The sequence below is a fragment of the Condylura cristata genome, unplaced genomic scaffold (assembly GCF_000260355.1).
Source record: "Condylura cristata isolate star-nosed mole 26May11 unplaced genomic scaffold, ConCri1.0 scaffold00017, whole genome shotgun sequence".
NCBI classification, from domain to species: Eukaryota; Metazoa; Chordata; class Mammalia; order Eulipotyphla; family Talpidae; genus Condylura; species Condylura cristata.
In genome coordinates this window covers 37,268,144-37,285,373 of record NW_004567118.1, presented here as the reverse complement: position 1 = coordinate 37,285,373, position 17,230 = coordinate 37,268,144, and the positions used below count along the sequence as shown (strand labels likewise).

Sequence of the window (17,230 nt, the reverse complement as noted above, 5' to 3'; positions counted from 1 at the left end):
CAGCGGGCGGGTCAGGAGAGGTCTGCCACGCCATGTGGTCACCTCCGGGGCAGGCGGGAGTCGAACTCATGCGGAAGCCGTCTTAGATTCTCAGTGCTGTGCTTTAATCCGCTGCGCCACCAGGGAGGGCCGGCTTTTTGTTTTTTGACATTAGGACTAATATAGAATTTTTAAGAAACAGCACAAAGGAGAAGTCCTAAAAAAAAAAAAAGAAGAAAGAAAGAAAGAAAAGCAAGTAACTGTTAACCTTTTAAAGATAAATCTGTATTCATAGAAATCTCCATTTGACAGGCGGCAGGCGGGAATCGAACTCATGCGCAAGTGGCTTCAGATTCTCAGTGCTGTGCTTTAACCCGCTGCGCCACCAGGGAGGGCCGGTTTAATACATTTTTTTAAGAGTTGTAAAACTATAAAAGTACCACTTTCATGCAAACTTTTTTTTAAAAAAAGATTTATTATTTATGCATACAGAAGTGGGGTACAGGCCAGAGTTGCAGGGGCAGTTATATTATTTGAAAATGTGGCAAGTCATTTGATTTGAATGTAGAATAAAATAAAAAATTAGCCTTACTTTTAAGTTTTTTTACTGTGAAACTTTTGACATATGGTTATGTCTTCACAATCCATTCCTACTAAAGAATACCAGACTAAGACTCAGACTCAAATTCTAATTTCAGTCACTTTTAGTTATGCATTCTCAGGCAAGTTATGCTCTTTGAACCCATTTTTAAAAGATTTATTTTTATGCATACAAGAACTGGGTAGGATATAGGCCAGAGGAGCAGGGAGCAAGAAGTTTCACCAGAGATAGAATGGGGAGCAGAACAGGTAGACTGGTTGAAATACTCTGCTAAGGGGAGCAGCAGGCAGGTCAGGAAAGGCCTGCTGTACCATGTGGGTCACCTCCCTGGCCAGGGATTGTACTTGTGTTATAGTGGCTCTGAGAGCTTCATAGTGCTGCACTTTAACCCACTGTGCCATCAGGGACGGTCCTGAACCCATTTTTAGCTGACATTGATCATTTCTAAATTTTCTTCTATCTTAAAAACTAACTTTTTACAACTTGTTGGCATTTCTCCAGTGGTAATATGAAATTTCCTACCTTTTTAATCCCTTTTAAGAAAGTTAGTTCTTGTGTTTGTGATACAAGTGTTAAATTTCTTAATTTCAAAACAGGTAAATGATGTTCAAGTTGTCACTCACTTGTTGCTCCTGTTTGTTGATAACCTTGTGGAATTATCTACATCGACAAACACAAGTTTTACAACAGTCTTGAATCACAGGATGAGCACGGAAACCAATATGAGCCTAATTTCTAAGACAACACCAAATTCCAAAACAACCCCAAACTCTAATACAACCCAAAAAATCCAAGTTGACTGCAATTTTCAAGACAATTCAAAATCCCCAAACAAACCCAAATTCCAAGAGGACAACAATGATCACAACCAAGAATACAATGAATACAGGAAATAGTATCATACTTATTTCTATGAACAACATTCACTTTACTTTCTAAGTAATCTTTTTGCTCTTTTGTGTGCATGCAGCTGAAGAGGACTGAACTGCTTGCACTCCTATTTCAGTTCATTATCTGCTGCATGACAATAAATCACAAAGGAAAATCAAATTTATTTCAACTTATGTAAGAAATTACAGTTATCCTAGCTTAATTTATTGCTTGCAAATTTTAACCACGGAAGTATAATTAGTATATGAATATGACGATTTTCTTCCTTTGAAGTGCTGAAACAAGTAAAAACTGCATTTGCTTTTTAAATGTTTAGAAAGTTAAATTGAAACTTAGATTTTTACATTAAAGAGAAGAAATTATATCAGTGATAATTAACTGAAGTATGCTTCTGTATATATCTGTATGTGTGTAAGAGAAGATGGGGATGAGGAGTGGTACGTGTTTTGTATTATTTTATTTGAGGCAAAAAAGGGCTAATCTGATAAAAAGAAAATACAATGTCCTATTTGTGTTACCATATTTTACCTATTTGTGTTATACACCTATTTGTGTTACCATATTTTACAAATGTATAATATAACTTTTATTATAATTAAAAAAAGGAGTCACTACTACAAACCTTTGTAATGAGTAATACGGCTGCTCTAAGAACAAGATTAACTTGATTTCAGTAAATTTTTGTCTTACAGTTTTCCAAAAGATCATGTGCAACTCAGAAGCCTAGAAGTTACAACTTATTTTTATGCTGGTCTACAAAGGCTGATTAATCCAAAACTTAGCATATAATTTTAACAGTGAAAATAACATGTCATTAGTATTAGTGCAGTTTTAAACCCACCTCTAAATCTTACTATTGATAGTTATGCTTCATAGACTAAATAGATGCAGTGGAACTCTCAAACTTCAGGAGTATACTGAACAAAAATGATTAACTGGAGTGCCTGTTAAATATACAGCTGTAGCCGTAAGATTTTGATTTGACAATCCAGCATAGGATCTAAGAACATGTTTGCTTCATTTTTCCATATCATTGTTACAGGTAGGTTTGGAAATGACTACCAACATAGTAAATTTCAGCTTCTATACCTGTCAGTCTGTAAGAATCAAATGAAAAAATTATGTAATATGCAAAGTTTACTCGATGCAGAGAAAGCACCAAGTAAATGTTAGCTATTTTGACTGTTACTAGTACACCCCAAAAGCAATTTCCAAATATCACAATATTCCTAAAGCAAAATTCTTCATTGTGACTTTTAGGCTTTATATTTTTTCTTACTCTTCCAAAAATATGTGCTTCTGGAAACAAATCAAATAATACACACATATAATGCAAAAAATTATAATTTGATCCTTTTCCTCCTCTGATCATGCTGCCCTGAGGTAAGCAATGTAAACAGTTAAATGTGTATACGTTCACATATTTCTCAGTCTACACATCCCATGTGTGTGCACACATGCATATACACGTGCACACACACACACACACATGTTAACTGTAACTTGAATGTCAGATTCACCCTTCTGGGATTTTCTTTCTTTAACTCATATACATCTTTAGTCATATTTATTGCTTTCCCCCCTCTTTTATTTCACAAGTAATATACTTAGCAAAAATAATAAACATATAAAATAATAATCACTTATAACTTTGCTCGCCATAAGAAGACATCTGCCTTGCCTATTCAGAATCCATCTTTCCTTATTCTCTTATCAGCAGTACAATTTTCCCTTGGGAAATCTTGCCTGCTGCCCATCCCCCACCAGTGTAGGCCATTTAAACAGGACTGGCTTTGGCACAATCTTGTGCCAGGGATCATGGACACATGATACATGATATGGACACATGATACAGCCCTTTTACCATAGTAACTGTTTCAGGAATTTGCACATGACTCAAAAAAAAAATCAGGCCAGTAACCCCTGTACTTATGCTTTAAGCACTGGAAAAGAGATGTGTTCCCACTGGCGTTGTTAAAGTGGGAGAACGTAAACTATCAGTACCCATTGCTTAAGAAGAGTTGCCTGGAAATAAGATCAATATAAAGAAAGTAGAGAACATCATAATGAAAAGAGAGATGATCTCTAGATGACACAGTTCAAAGATATCAACTAGTCATGCAATAAGCCAATCTATCTCTTGATTTTTTTCCTTTTTCATTCTTTATTTTCTTATGTATATATGCCAATTAATGTCCTTGACAGTTTACAGTTTCCTGTCAGTTGTAACATGTTATTCCATAATACAGACCTATCATAATTTCTCAACAAGTTCCCTTTTGAAACGGTTATATTGTTTTTTATTTGCTTCTTTAAACAATGTTTTAACAATTGTCTTTATGGTACTTTAATTACTACAGGGCAGGAGTATATGTCAGGAAATAGAAAATGTTTTAAACTAAGTAAACTATTTTAAAATTATGAAGCAACTTGAATGCCTGACTACAGGATATGAACTTTATATGGGTGCATCAATGGTTCTATTTAGCATACTGGGAGAGACAAGATTATATTTATATTGGAAGCAGCCTCCAGAATCAATTTTAAGATGATCTGGAAGTAGCTACCTGCAAGGACAATGTTGTATAATTATAGGTATGAGCTACTAAGAGTCTCCAAATGGCAGTGGGGGAAATGGTTTCAAAAGACATTTCCCATGTATGTAATAGTAACATCAAACCATTAAAATTCAATTAAAAAATAAAATATAAACCTGAGAACAGCTTCTGATAAAGGAATAACATGAGGTAATCATTATGACTCACATAATTTGACTTAGGTAGTAATAGCTAGCAACCTACTGGCTGGCTAGTACCTAGCATTAAATGCTTTGCAAATAGAGACACTTTCTAGCTGAATCACATTCTTTAACTGGAATTTTAAGTATGAAGTACTGAGGTAACGAAAGAGTTACTAGCAGGGGCTAATGCTGAAGGATAGAGACAGAGGAAAATAATGAGGCAGAATTGAACATAAAGCCAAGAGAGTAAAAGAGCATAAGTTGGCTCCAGGATGAATAGCCATTTAGTTTGGTCTATACTTGGGCAGACGCCTCTATAATTTATGATTTCCCTAAGGTCTATTTTCTTGAGAAAATAAGAATGATGTCTTTGCAAAATTAAAAGCCTAACTAAAAACAATTGATTTGCCAAGATATTACAGGTAAATCAAGACTTGGTAACTGATAATATGGGGCATAAGAAAAAGTGAGAAGAATTTTAAATGAGATTTTTCTAGGGTGGGAAAAGATGATGATGCTACTGACAAAGAAGTTGATTTGACTATATAATGAATTAAGTTTTGGACATTTCAAGTCTGAAATTATCTATGGACTAAATAGGTTGACTAGACATTAACTAGTACACATGGCAGTCTATGCCACAGAAACAAAGTTATCAAATGAGAAATCAGACCGAACTGCTCTTTGACAAAGTTGGCTCTACAAAGGACTTCACTATCCTCTGGACCTCTCCATAGAAACTAGGCCTTTCTCTGCCCAGATCTTAAACCAGTTGAGAGCTAAGATTTTACACCCATTGAGAACAATGTCAGGAAGAACTTTTCATAATTTTGAGTAAAAAACTCCTATGACTGAAAAATCTGAAATTCGAAATTATATCCAAAAACAAAAAGAAACAATCTCCAAATATAATCTATAAAGAACTGTATAGTCCACATAAACACTTCAGGTGAGTGGTAAACAGGATAGTTTTTATAAGCACCTTGCCCTCTTTTTTTTTTTAAACATATGAAGAAACAGATTGAAAAACTAAACTAACTTAAGATTACACAACTAAGAAGCAGCAGAGCCAAGAGATCCTTAGGGCTCTCAGGTCACTGATTCAGTCCAACAGAGGATATCTTTATCAGGTCCATTCTGCTTTTCACTGGTGTTTTCTAGACCACTTCAGAGAAGGAAAACAATCTTAATTTCTGATTCTGAAGAAAAAGAAACCCAGCTTCCAGGTTTTTCAGACATCTCTGTTATGTGTACTCTAACAAGGGCAGGAGGACTCAGAGATTTCACTATCATTAGTGATTCACTTTTTATTATTTAGACAAAGTAAGTCAAAATATACTATTTGTGCTAGAGTTTGGTTGGAATACAAACGTCTAAGGTGTAAAATAAAATTAAAAATTATCTAATGGAATTTTATCTCAGAAGAAAAAAGATAAAAGTTGGAGAGAAGACTTTCATAGAAAAATGAAGAGGTATCACTCAAAAGTTGTTAAAGAGGAGGGCTAAGGATAAATGCAAATTTCCATACTTTCTTGATTCCCTAAAACCTCGTTCTTGGAAATTCCTCATCTTAACAATTGCTAAATTAAACAAGTTTCACACCTTCCACCTTCACTCCTCTCCCATTATCTCAACCATTGTTTTCTACACACTGCTAATTTTTTGTCACCCGTGACCATTAGCTCTACTAATTTAACCCCTCAATTTATTGTAAATTTGTGAGATTCAGAGAGGTTAACCTCACAGGAAGTGAAGAACAGAACTAAGCACAATATTGAGATTCCAAAGTCAGTGGTCACTTTGCTCTAATGTTCAGTTACCATGAGTTTACATTATGCTAAGTGAGAATAAAACTGACCAAATAATGTCACTCACAAAGTTGCAAGAAAAGACAATGGCAGGAAATGTAATATAGGCATCATACATGCACTAAGGAAAAGCTCTCATCATTTCCAGAAAGGCTTTCTAGGAACTAACCTTGACTGAAGACATTATGAACAAAAACAATCAATTTTCCAGGTTGTCACTTCTGTCATCTTTATAGCGATTTCCAACCATTTCTCTAAATTATTTGTGATTTAACCCTGATGCTTAATTACACACACATTACCAAAAGTTTCCAGCTTAAAAAAAAAAGTTGTGAATTATCATGGTTTTGGGGATTATTTAATTAGAATACACACAAAAATAAGATTTTTTTTTAACACCTGGTAATTAATCTCTTGTAGGTAGTATAAAAACTTAAATCACTCTGACTCAATGCATATAATATATTGTAGGTAGGAATAGAAACCAATACAAAATAGTTAATCTGAAAAGTAATTTCTAACATTTTTGGACAGGATGCTTACCCAACTTTATTCTCTCAGGTAAGGTCTTCAATTCTAGGTAAGTCAAATGGCAAACCTCAAAACTGCTGTCTCTTTACCTTTACTACCATCTAAAAAAAATTAAAATATAGTATTCTTACCTCCTTGCAACATAATAAAAGATAGGATTCCCAGCTTTAGAAGTCCCAGCTTGGTAGAAAATACTTAATGTTTTCAAAGCCTTAAACTCCTCTTTTTCATGTACTTGATGCCTGAAAGATGACAAGAACAGGGCAACTCATAGGTTTTATATTGTCCATTGAATGTTTACAAAAATCTATGAATGGACCAGATCAATGATGAAATAAACAAAATGGCAAAATATTTAAAAAGCAACAGGTTTTTTTATAGGTCAGTTTTGCAACATGTACCAAAAATTTCAAGAACTACTTTATGAATCAGAGTGGTTTACCCTAAGAAAACTAACAGACAAGGATATTAACCACAGAATTGCTTTTAATTGTGGCATTTTTTTCTAGACAAGCCTTTTTCATTTATTAATATTTCAAGGTGTATTTTAAGTGTAAGATGACAAAAATGAAATAAAAGGTTTTAAAATGAAGTTCTTTTAGTTCACAACTTAAATCACTCTGACTCAAAGCATATATTCATGCATACTTTATAATTATATTGATGAATACTGAATTTTCTGAGCATCAATGTAAGAAAGTTAATTTCATTAACATTTAGGAGGGCTCTAAAAATGTTATCATAGAGGAAAGAGTTCAGCATTAAAAGCCAAAAACCTATGAATTAGGTATAAAAAGTTCATTATGCCCTATTTTCCTCAAAGCAACATGATAAATTACTATTCGATAAGGTATTATTAAAAAGGAAAATATACTATAAAAGAAAGTATACATCAATTAATATATAGGGTAAATGAAATGTGGGATCTCAAAATAAGCAATTCAGTTATATTGTCTCTGATAATCTATTAAAAATACAAGTATACTGGACTGCTACATGTGAAAAAAAAATGAAGCTAGACTACTGTCTCATAGCACACATAAAAACCAACTCAAAATGCATAATAAACATGGGCCTAAGACTTGAAACTGTAAAATTTATATGCAAAATACTACATGAAATACATCTCAATGGCATCTTTAAAGACACACATCCCAAAGCAAAGATAGTAAAGGAAAAGATGAACAGCTGGTACAACATCTAATTAAAAAGCTTCTGTAGGCCCTCCCTGGTGGCGCAGCAGGTTAAAGCACAGCACTGAGAATCTAAAGCTGCTTCCGCATGAGTTCGATTCCCGCCTGCCCCAGAGGTGACCACATGGTGTGGCAGACCTCTCCTGACCCGTCCGCTGCTCCCCTCAGCAGTGTACTTCGTCGATCTGCCTGTTCTGTTCCCTGCTCTGTTTCTGGTGAAGCCTCTCACCGCCCCTGAGCCTCTGGCTTGTACCCCAGTTCTGTATGCACAAATAAATAAATCTTTTTAAAAAAAAAAAAGCTTCTGTACAGCAAGAGACAATGACCAAGACAAAAGGATATCCTATTGATTGGGAGAAACTTCTTGCACACAATACTATTGAAAAGGGACTGATTACAAAGATCTACAAAGAGCTGATGATACTCAACAAAAACAAAATAAACAATCCAGTCAAAAAATGGGCAGAAGAGCTAAAAAGACACTTCTCCAAAGAGGAAAAGCAACTGGGCTAACAGGCATATGAAGAAATGTTCAACATCGTTTGTAATCAGGGAAATGCAAATCAAAATCTCAATGAGATACCACTTTACACCAATGAGAATGGCACATATTAAAAAAACAGGAAACAATACATGTTGGCAAGGGTGTAGAGAAAAAGGAACCCTCTTACATTCCCAGGGAATGCAAAATGGTCCAACCACTACGGAATGATGTGTGAAAAGGGAGCTTCCATATGACCCAGCAATTCTACTTCTAGGATTCAACCCAAAAGACATAAAAACATCAATTCAAAAGAATACCTGCACCCCTGTGTTAATAAACAATAAAAGCACTATTTATGGTACATATGGAAACAACCCAAGACCCAAAAATAGATAACGAGATCAAGAAGATGTGGTATATATCTACAATGGAATACTACTCAGCAATCAAAACAGATAAACTCATGTCATTCACAGCAACATGGATGGCGCTGGAATGGATTCTGCTCAGTGAAATAAGCCAGAAGGAAAAAGAAAATATCAATGGTTTCACTTAGAGGAAGACTGAAGGGGAACCAAATAAGGGAGGGGCCAGGAAAAAAGTAACTATAGTAAGTTAAAAAACAAAATCAACAGGCAACAATCAGAGACACTCTGCAGGGGAGGGGAAAGGAGAGGAGGAAACGTGTTTTTGTTTTTTTTTTTAAAGATTTATTTATTGATGTATACAAGAACTGGGGTACAGGCCACAGTGGTACAGTGTGGTGGGTGAGAGGATTCACCAGAACAGAACAGGTGGGCTGACCAAAATACACTGCTGAGGAGGGCAGTGGGTGAGGCAGGAGAAGTCTGCTGTGCCATGTGGGTCACCCTCTCTGGCCAGGGATTGAACTTGTGGCGCAGTGGCTGTGGAAAGGCTGTGGTTTAACCAGCTGTGCCACCAGGGACTATGGTGATGGTACACAGGTGAATTAGTGGTGGCAATTTTAAGGGGACTATACCTGAGAGGAAAAAGCACACAATGTACAAAAAGGAAGGATGGGGCCCTCCCTGGTAGCACAAGGGTTAAACCACAGCACTATGAAGCTAGCCACAACCACTGCACCACAAGTTTGATTTCTGGCCAAGGAGGTGACCCATGTGGTGCAGCAGACATTTCCTGTCCCACTCATTGCTCCCCTCAGCAGTGTATTTGTACATCTGCCTGTTCAACTCCCCGTTTTGTCTCTGGTGAAACTTCTCACCCCACACCTCTCTGGCCTGTACCCTACTCAGTTCTTACATGCATAAACAAATAAATCTTTAAAAACTAAAACTAAAACCAAAAGGAATAATGATGTAAAATGCATACAAAATAAAAATTAACTTAAAAATAAAAATACAACTGTATCTAACAAGTGGCCTGGTGGTAAATTCTGTACCTCAATCAAAAAGAATGTAATCATCATTTTAAAGTGGTACTTTACCTAGTCATAAATTCTTCAAACTTTGAACTGGTAAGGTTAAGGCTGGACCAGTGTGTATCAGCCACAGGTTTGTGCTCTGGAGGACCCAGGTATGCAAGAAGTGTTGCCATCTTATCAAAAGGTCGTCTTCCAACAGCTTTATGATCCCTAGATAAAGCAAATCACTTAAGAAAAAAGTAGCAGCACAAATTTGTTGCTTTTATTTTTACTGTCAACTGAAACTCCCTGCTGATATATAAATTGTACCAAAAGACCTCAGCAGTTACGTGTACACACCAAAATCCTTAGGAATGTGATCATTGACTAAACTACAACATTTACATAGAAATTCTTTTTTTCTCCTAGTATTCTTAATCCATTGCCATTAAGTGGTCAATTAGTGAGTAAAAATAGCATTCTAATCAACTTCTTTTCATAATGAAAAGAATCAACATTAAGAAACCACTTTTTAGGAGTTGGACCTATTGCCCCTGTTATCAGATTTCCGCTAAACCAGTGTAAATAAGATTTTCAACAACTACTAGGTATTTAGTATCTAAGAATAACAAGATACTATTTTACTCCTATAAATTGGCAAAAATTAAGACTGCTAATGCCTATTGATATATATAAAAAGGCATGCTCAAAGTATAATTGGCATGCACTAATAAACTATTCTGTGTGTACCCCAGAACCTGGGGTAGTTGCAATTCAGGTATAACACAAGAACAACATGAAAAATCTTTATACATCACTATTTAAAATAGTGCAATACAGGAAACAAATCTAAGTCTTCATCAATTAGAAAACACAAAAATAAGCTGTGAGACAGTTTCTTTCAGTGACATACTACTTAAGTTGAACATATAGTAAATGACAAGTAAAATACTGTGTAAAGAGCCTGCTCTGGGTATCATTTCTCTTAGTATTTTGAAACACATAAAGCTACACTATATATACTGATAATTTCCTTACTTTGCCAGTTACATAGAAAAGGAGTATTTTTTCCTCAGGAAATCAAATATTATAAGATCTAAGTAATATAATAAAATCATGTTAAAGCTAGATGGTCTACATGGGTCTGTTATGTTAAAATCTATACTTTTATATTGGTATGCTGGAATGTATATATTTAAGCAATAAAATAAAAAATCTCCCTTGTATCAAACTATATAAATATCTGAATTATAAAAGAGAAGTGAATATTTGCTTTTACAATTTCCACAATTTTAGTGTCATGCAGATAAAGCACCTTCATCTTTCCCTTTCAGAGTACATATCAATCATGCCCTATCTACTCCAATCCACTGACAATTCGTCATACTGAAAGCTCTCTCTTAAATTCCCATTTCCTAATTACTTAGCCTTAATTTCATATATAATTTTTTACCTTCCCCACAAACAGTTAATCATTTTTACTGGCATTTAAAAATAATCTGTACTCATAAATTTTATGAGAACAACTCATACTTAGGAATGTGGAGCCATTATGGGCACACACAACTACAATGAACAGCAAGTGAAGAGATAAGCTAAAAAAAAAAGCAGTTATTGAAACAATCTTCAAATTAGAAATTTTAATTATTTAGCATATTCTCCTTAAAGTTTTATTTGCATATACTTAAGAATATCACAAATAGCCTTAATAGAGAATAAACATTGACAATGTTTTATTATTAAATCCCTAAAAATAAGCTGTACTTCAGATTAAGGTGTGAATACTCATTTGATCTTCTAATAAATTCAAACTTCTCTGTCTTGTTTTACATTATGTTTGAGAGTTTACAAACTGGGATTGTGTTTACAAGGGTTACAAGGGTTAACTTGCAATTTCTTAACTTGACATAAAAAATAAGTCTTTTCACCTGCACCCCCATGTTTATTGCTGCTTTATTTACAATAGGAAAGACAGAAATCAACCCAACTGCCCAAAAGTAGATGACTGGATTAAAAAGATGTGGTACATATACGCAATGGAACATTACTCTGCAATTTCAAAAAAGATGAACACATGCCTTTTGCAGCAACATCCGGATGGAGCTGGAAGGGATCATGTTTAGTGAAATGAGGCAGAAAGAAAAAGAAAAATACCACATGGTTTCACTCATAGCAGGAGCATAAAGGACCAGGGGGGAAAAATAATAATTGACATAAGCTATGCAAAGTCTATCGTCTGACAGATTCTGGGTAGATCGGGAAAAGCTCTGAAAATTCAGACTTTCCACTGCTAACTTATGTTATGACCTCCCTTTTTTGTATAATCATCGTATCAAAATATTCTGAGCAACTTTCAGCTTACAATTGTATTGCCTCAGCCACATAAAGGTCTGCCTCCCCTAACAAGCAAGCACTGCATCAGGGTGAGAAATTCGTCTGAAGTCAAAAGTGACTTGACAACTGGCTGATCAATAAAAGCAAAAGGGCTGTTTCTGCAAAGTCTCTCTCACTGTCAGATGGAGGAAAACCCAAATCTTATCATTCTACTATCTCACCTAGCCTTCTATTCAGCTTCTAAAGAATTACTCAAACTTCCTACTGTCTGGCCTTTAGATGTGGAAATTCATCCAGGTTGCCCGTTTAAAACTAGTCAGGTTTTTTACCTGCTACACTTCAAAGAATCCACAATAGTTTCGGGCTAGTCTTTCAGGATTCTACTATTTAGTCTTTAGATAAGGAAATTCACTTATGTCTCCTATTCAGAGCAAATTATGTCTTCTACTGTCTAGACCTCAAGGAAACTCACCTAAAACCTTTTAGCAAGTTTCTTCAAAGAACTATTCTGAAATTTGATTTGCAAGAAATTTCCTCTTCCTGCCTCCCAGAATGTCTCAGGTAGAAAAAAAAAACCCATCAAGTAGTAGATAAGGTTTAAGGGACTTTATTTTAATTAATTAATCTTCACTATAGTAATATTAGTCTTAAACTTTGTGCACCTATGTACCTGTTTTTTAACCTTGATTTTAGAATCTTATAATCTCAAGTAAAGGTCAAAACACCCAGACTATTCTTAGAAAAAAGGTGATTGTGATCTCAACCCCTTTCGTATGCTAATGTCATCCCCCTGCCTGCTTGAAGTGTATAAAATAAATCTCTGCTGAAGGCAGAGCAGGAAGACTTGCACCCAACCTTGACTCCCGGAGGACCGAGCCCGCTCCTCTCCCCCCTCTTGGAATCTCAGCACGCCGTCTTCCCATCTTAGGGTCCTGCCTGTGTTGCCTCCAGACACCTCAGAAGTTGGAGGTGGTCTCCAACAAATAATGAACAACTATGTATCAGAGACATTCTGGTATATGTGGCGGTGACGTGGGGGAATAGGATGAAAAATGGGGGAGAGTGCACTGGACTATAGTGATGGCACATGGGTGATTTGGTGATGGGAAGTCCACAGGGGTCACAACTGAGATGGATAAAGGCTCAAAATGATGTAAAAATAAAACAATTATGGGGCCCTCCCTGGTGGTTCAGCAGGTTAAAACACAGCACTAAGAAGCTAAAGCCGCTTCAGCATGAGTTCAGTGCCCGCCCCAGAGATGATCCACATGGCAAGGCAGACTTTTCCTGAACTGCCTGCTGCTCCCATCAGCAGTGTACTTCATCTATCTGCCTACTCTGCTCCACACTCTGTCTTTGGTAAAGCCTCTCACCACCCCTGCACCTCTGGCCTGTACCCCAGTTCCATTGCATAAATAATCTTTGGGAAAAAAAAAAAAACTATTATGTTAAAAAAAAAGATAAGTTGTTGACTCCTAGGTGGGTTTTTTGATCATATAACATGATTTAATCTTTTGCCTATAATTTTAAAGAGTTGACATTTCCATACTCTGCTTTCTAAACTATAATTTTTATTCCAAGAAGGTGCAAAATATAAAGTTACCATTTAAACTGAAGTTTTTAATACCCTCATTACTGAGAAATCTTACCTGTTGCTGGAAAGATACTGGCCAATTTTTTCTTGATTATTCCACAGCAGACGATGTAAAGCAAGCACATTGCCATCACTGATGAAGGAAAGACTATGATTTACTGCATCACTTGTAGGACAATCAGACGCTATATCAAGGAAGAACCTTCAAAAATGCAAAATCATTAGAATATTTTAAAAATAATATAATAGTTTGTTTTTACATCATTTTCATTACTTTTTTAAACAGATACATTCATATCCCTTTAAGTTTATATGAAATAACTATATAAAGCAGCAAATTACAGATATATAGGGCTTTCTGACACAGTGTTACTGCCATTAAATAAAACAAGAAGAGACAGGGAGAAAGCTGATTTTCCATTTCTAGTATCTGACTTCAATTTCAAAATATGTTCTGAAGTTAGATAAAACAAAATTTAGGCAGATGAGACTTTGGAGAGAAATCACTACTGTATAAATATGGAATGAGAGGCTAAGACAAATGGTCTTCAAAAGGTTATACAATTTGTTAGGTCACTTTCAGCATCAGAACATTTGTTCTCAACCTTCTGTAGATAAACAATCTTCTAGAATATGAATCCTATGCTGACATTCATTTTTGTTCCAACATTGTTTGCAGTAAAACAATACATACCTTTTAAACTCCAATTTCCCTAACAGAAAGAAGCTTATATGAACTATAATGAAAAACCGGAAGAAAGAGCTATGCGAGCATGTCTTAACTATGATTCAGGTCAATTAGATCTATACTGTATGAAAAGCAGGACCATGGAAGTTAACTTACATTTACAAAGCACTCTCATAAATTATTTCACTGATTTCTCTAAAATCAACTCAAACAGATAAAGTATTATCACTACTTTGTAGATGAAACAGTAACTCAAGAGAAAGGGAGGCAATAGCTAATTATGGAAATCCAGCAGAATTCAAGTTTTCTAAAACCATGAGACTTTTAACAGTTGTCCAGTAACTAATGAAAAAATCTTACACATCTGTGATATAGGTTTTAAAGAATAACTGTTTAGACACACTTTCAAACTGAATTAATAAAAATATTTTAACATCTGATTATACATTATTATGCATTATCAATACCACTTGGGTTTTAGAAAAGTGATCTTTTCTTTTTCCTATCCTTATTTTAACAATTTCAAATCCTGGTTTTCAAACATGGAATCACTTCTAAATTATTAAGAATGTGGATTTATATCATCACTCTCTTTTATAATAAGATTAACCATAGTCTTGACCTAGAGAGGGAATACATAAAAACCTACACAACAGCTTCATATAAACCAAATATACAAAATTAAGTGAAACTGAAAGTGTTTGGAATTAAAACAGTGCAGACTGTTTACCTTCGTGCTGCATCAAAGTTGCTTTTCACAAAATCATTAAAAGGTCTCATATGCTCTTCTTTTGTAAAAAGAACATGGTTGGCAATACTCTGAAGTATCTAAATAATAGAACAGAGTTATAAAGAATCAGATTATTTATTGTATGATGTCTATACATATACATATTCTTCAAAAATACAAATGTTGTCACTGATATAATTTCTACTGGTGGTTAAATTCTAGTATTCCCCACAGTATAAATACTAGGTATTGTTTCTCTTTTTCCTCAAATTATTACACATATATATTTACACATACAAAAAATATATATTACATTTTTAAATCTTTTTTAATAAAAAATCATATACTATACATTTCAGGTCCCAGAGTTTCTAGAACAATTTTATAGAAAGCTATCTTCATAAGACATTTGCTAAAACATTTTCCCATGATAATAAAGCCCGTTAGCTAGCAAGTTAATAAACTACTATGTAATATAAACAACAAAAGACAAAAATCATGAACATGAAAACCATAGGGAATTTCAAAAACGTATTTTAAAAGTACAGTGAAAATGGAAAATTGATAATTGGAAGAAAAATTTAGTTAAGATTATCAAAATAATTCTTCACCTTTGACATTAACTTCAAGCCCCTTTCAATTCTAGGTGGTGGCTTTTTATCTAAAATCCCTGCTTCATATGGTGAGACAATGGCAGGATTGATAAATCTGAGGAACATGGCACTTCCTACGGCACCGATGCTGTTCTGAGGGAAGCGCTGGCTAACCACCTAAAAACAAGGAGTTGGAAAATGAATATATGGTTTGAATTAAAACAAGGAAATGGGAAGAATAAGCTTGAAGGTCAACTTTGCATAGAAACTCAGAAGAGACCAATCCTCATGAATAATACATTTCTGTGTTCCTACTCCCAGAACATCAGTAAGTAAAGTTTATTCTTAGTTCTTACTGGCCATCATTTTAAAGCACAAGAATTACCTACAAAAAGTGAAAAATCTCATGGATGAATTGTGCAGAAAAGACCTGGAAAATTATTTTAATTTTCTCATCATTATACTGCAGACCAAATTTTCATGCAAAGATTATACTTCGGTAAGATTTACAGATTGAGAATGTGCTCAACTATATGTTAACTCTAAAGTTTTCAACAGCACATCCTGAAACATCCTATTCCTAACAGTAGATACTTACAATTTGTTGTGTACCAGGTGCAACTGAATTTCTTGAGCAAAATGCTTGCAATGTACAAAACAAAACTTTAAGACTCCTACTGAGAAAAACATACTTACAAGTAACATTACTACCAGTTCATTTTCTTTACCAATTTGAAGGCAAAGTAATTGGTAAATCAGATTAGCAAAAGTTAGGAAACTGGCTTAGCTCCCATTTTTTCCCAAAGCCTACTGTTTAAAGTCAAATTAACAAATTAAAATTGTATTATTCTGAAATACTTGTTTTTTTTACATATACTACACACTTATTTTTAAAGAGGTGTAAAAAACAGTTTAATCTCCAACTATTCTTGCTTGATGTGATTAACCGCTGCCTCATGCCGTGGTAACTACAAAGGAGCAACTAGAGCACTCCACTCAATATTCTGGGGTTGATGATTTTCAAAGGACGTTAGTGGAAATGAAAAAATGGAATTTGTTGGAATCTCACGTAAGGATGGTTTTTTTCACAATACCTCAATAAAGTAATCCTTCCTGTCATGAATTCACATAGCTAACTAACACCAGATTAACTATTAACTCTGGCAAGAACAGGATTATTTCATTTTATTCCACTTAGTGCTTCATGTGGCATACATTTTAAATATATTCACCCCTGAAGTCTCAAAAACAATTTGATTGGAAAGCAGTAAAAATAAGACTTTAGAAAATGATTTTTTTTAAGTCAAAGGAAACCTTGTACAAAGATAAGTTATAACTAATACAGTCTCAGTTTCATTTCTGCTATGTAGTGTAGGATGCTTTCTTCCTCTTACAGAGCCAGAGTAAGAAGAATAGCCTTAGTACTTGCATAAGACGAAACTGTTCAAGGTGGCTATAAGAACCTTAGAAAAATGGCTTAAAAACCAAATACTGCTTTAGAATTATTTTTAACCAAAATATGATTTTAGAAATAGAGTTAAGAAGATAGGTCAAGTGCTTTTATGATTATAGTAGTGTATTCAAATTTTGGGGGATAGAAACAGAAAAAAGAATACACTCATAACCAAAATTCTTCATGCAATTTCAGAATGGTTATAGTCTACCAAATTTTAATTTCAAAAC

General features: G+C 34.6%; 1 protein-coding gene across 1 annotated transcript in view; it reads right to left on the bottom strand.

Annotated features, from left to right (window-relative positions):
* NF1 (neurofibromin 1) overlaps positions 1-17,230 on the bottom strand; it is a 244,417-nt gene that overhangs the window by 93,893 nt on the left and 133,294 nt on the right. The window contains exons 31-35 of the mRNA XM_004685158.2: positions 15,566-15,724; positions 14,955-15,052; positions 13,592-13,738; positions 9,693-9,839; positions 6,682-6,792 (exon numbers count right to left, since the gene is read on the bottom strand). Coding sequence (XP_004685215.1) covers positions 6,682-6,792; positions 9,693-9,839; positions 13,592-13,738; positions 14,955-15,052; positions 15,566-15,724 — 662 coding nt within the window. The remainder of the gene's footprint in view (positions 1-6,681; positions 6,793-9,692; positions 9,840-13,591; positions 13,739-14,954; positions 15,053-15,565; positions 15,725-17,230) is intronic.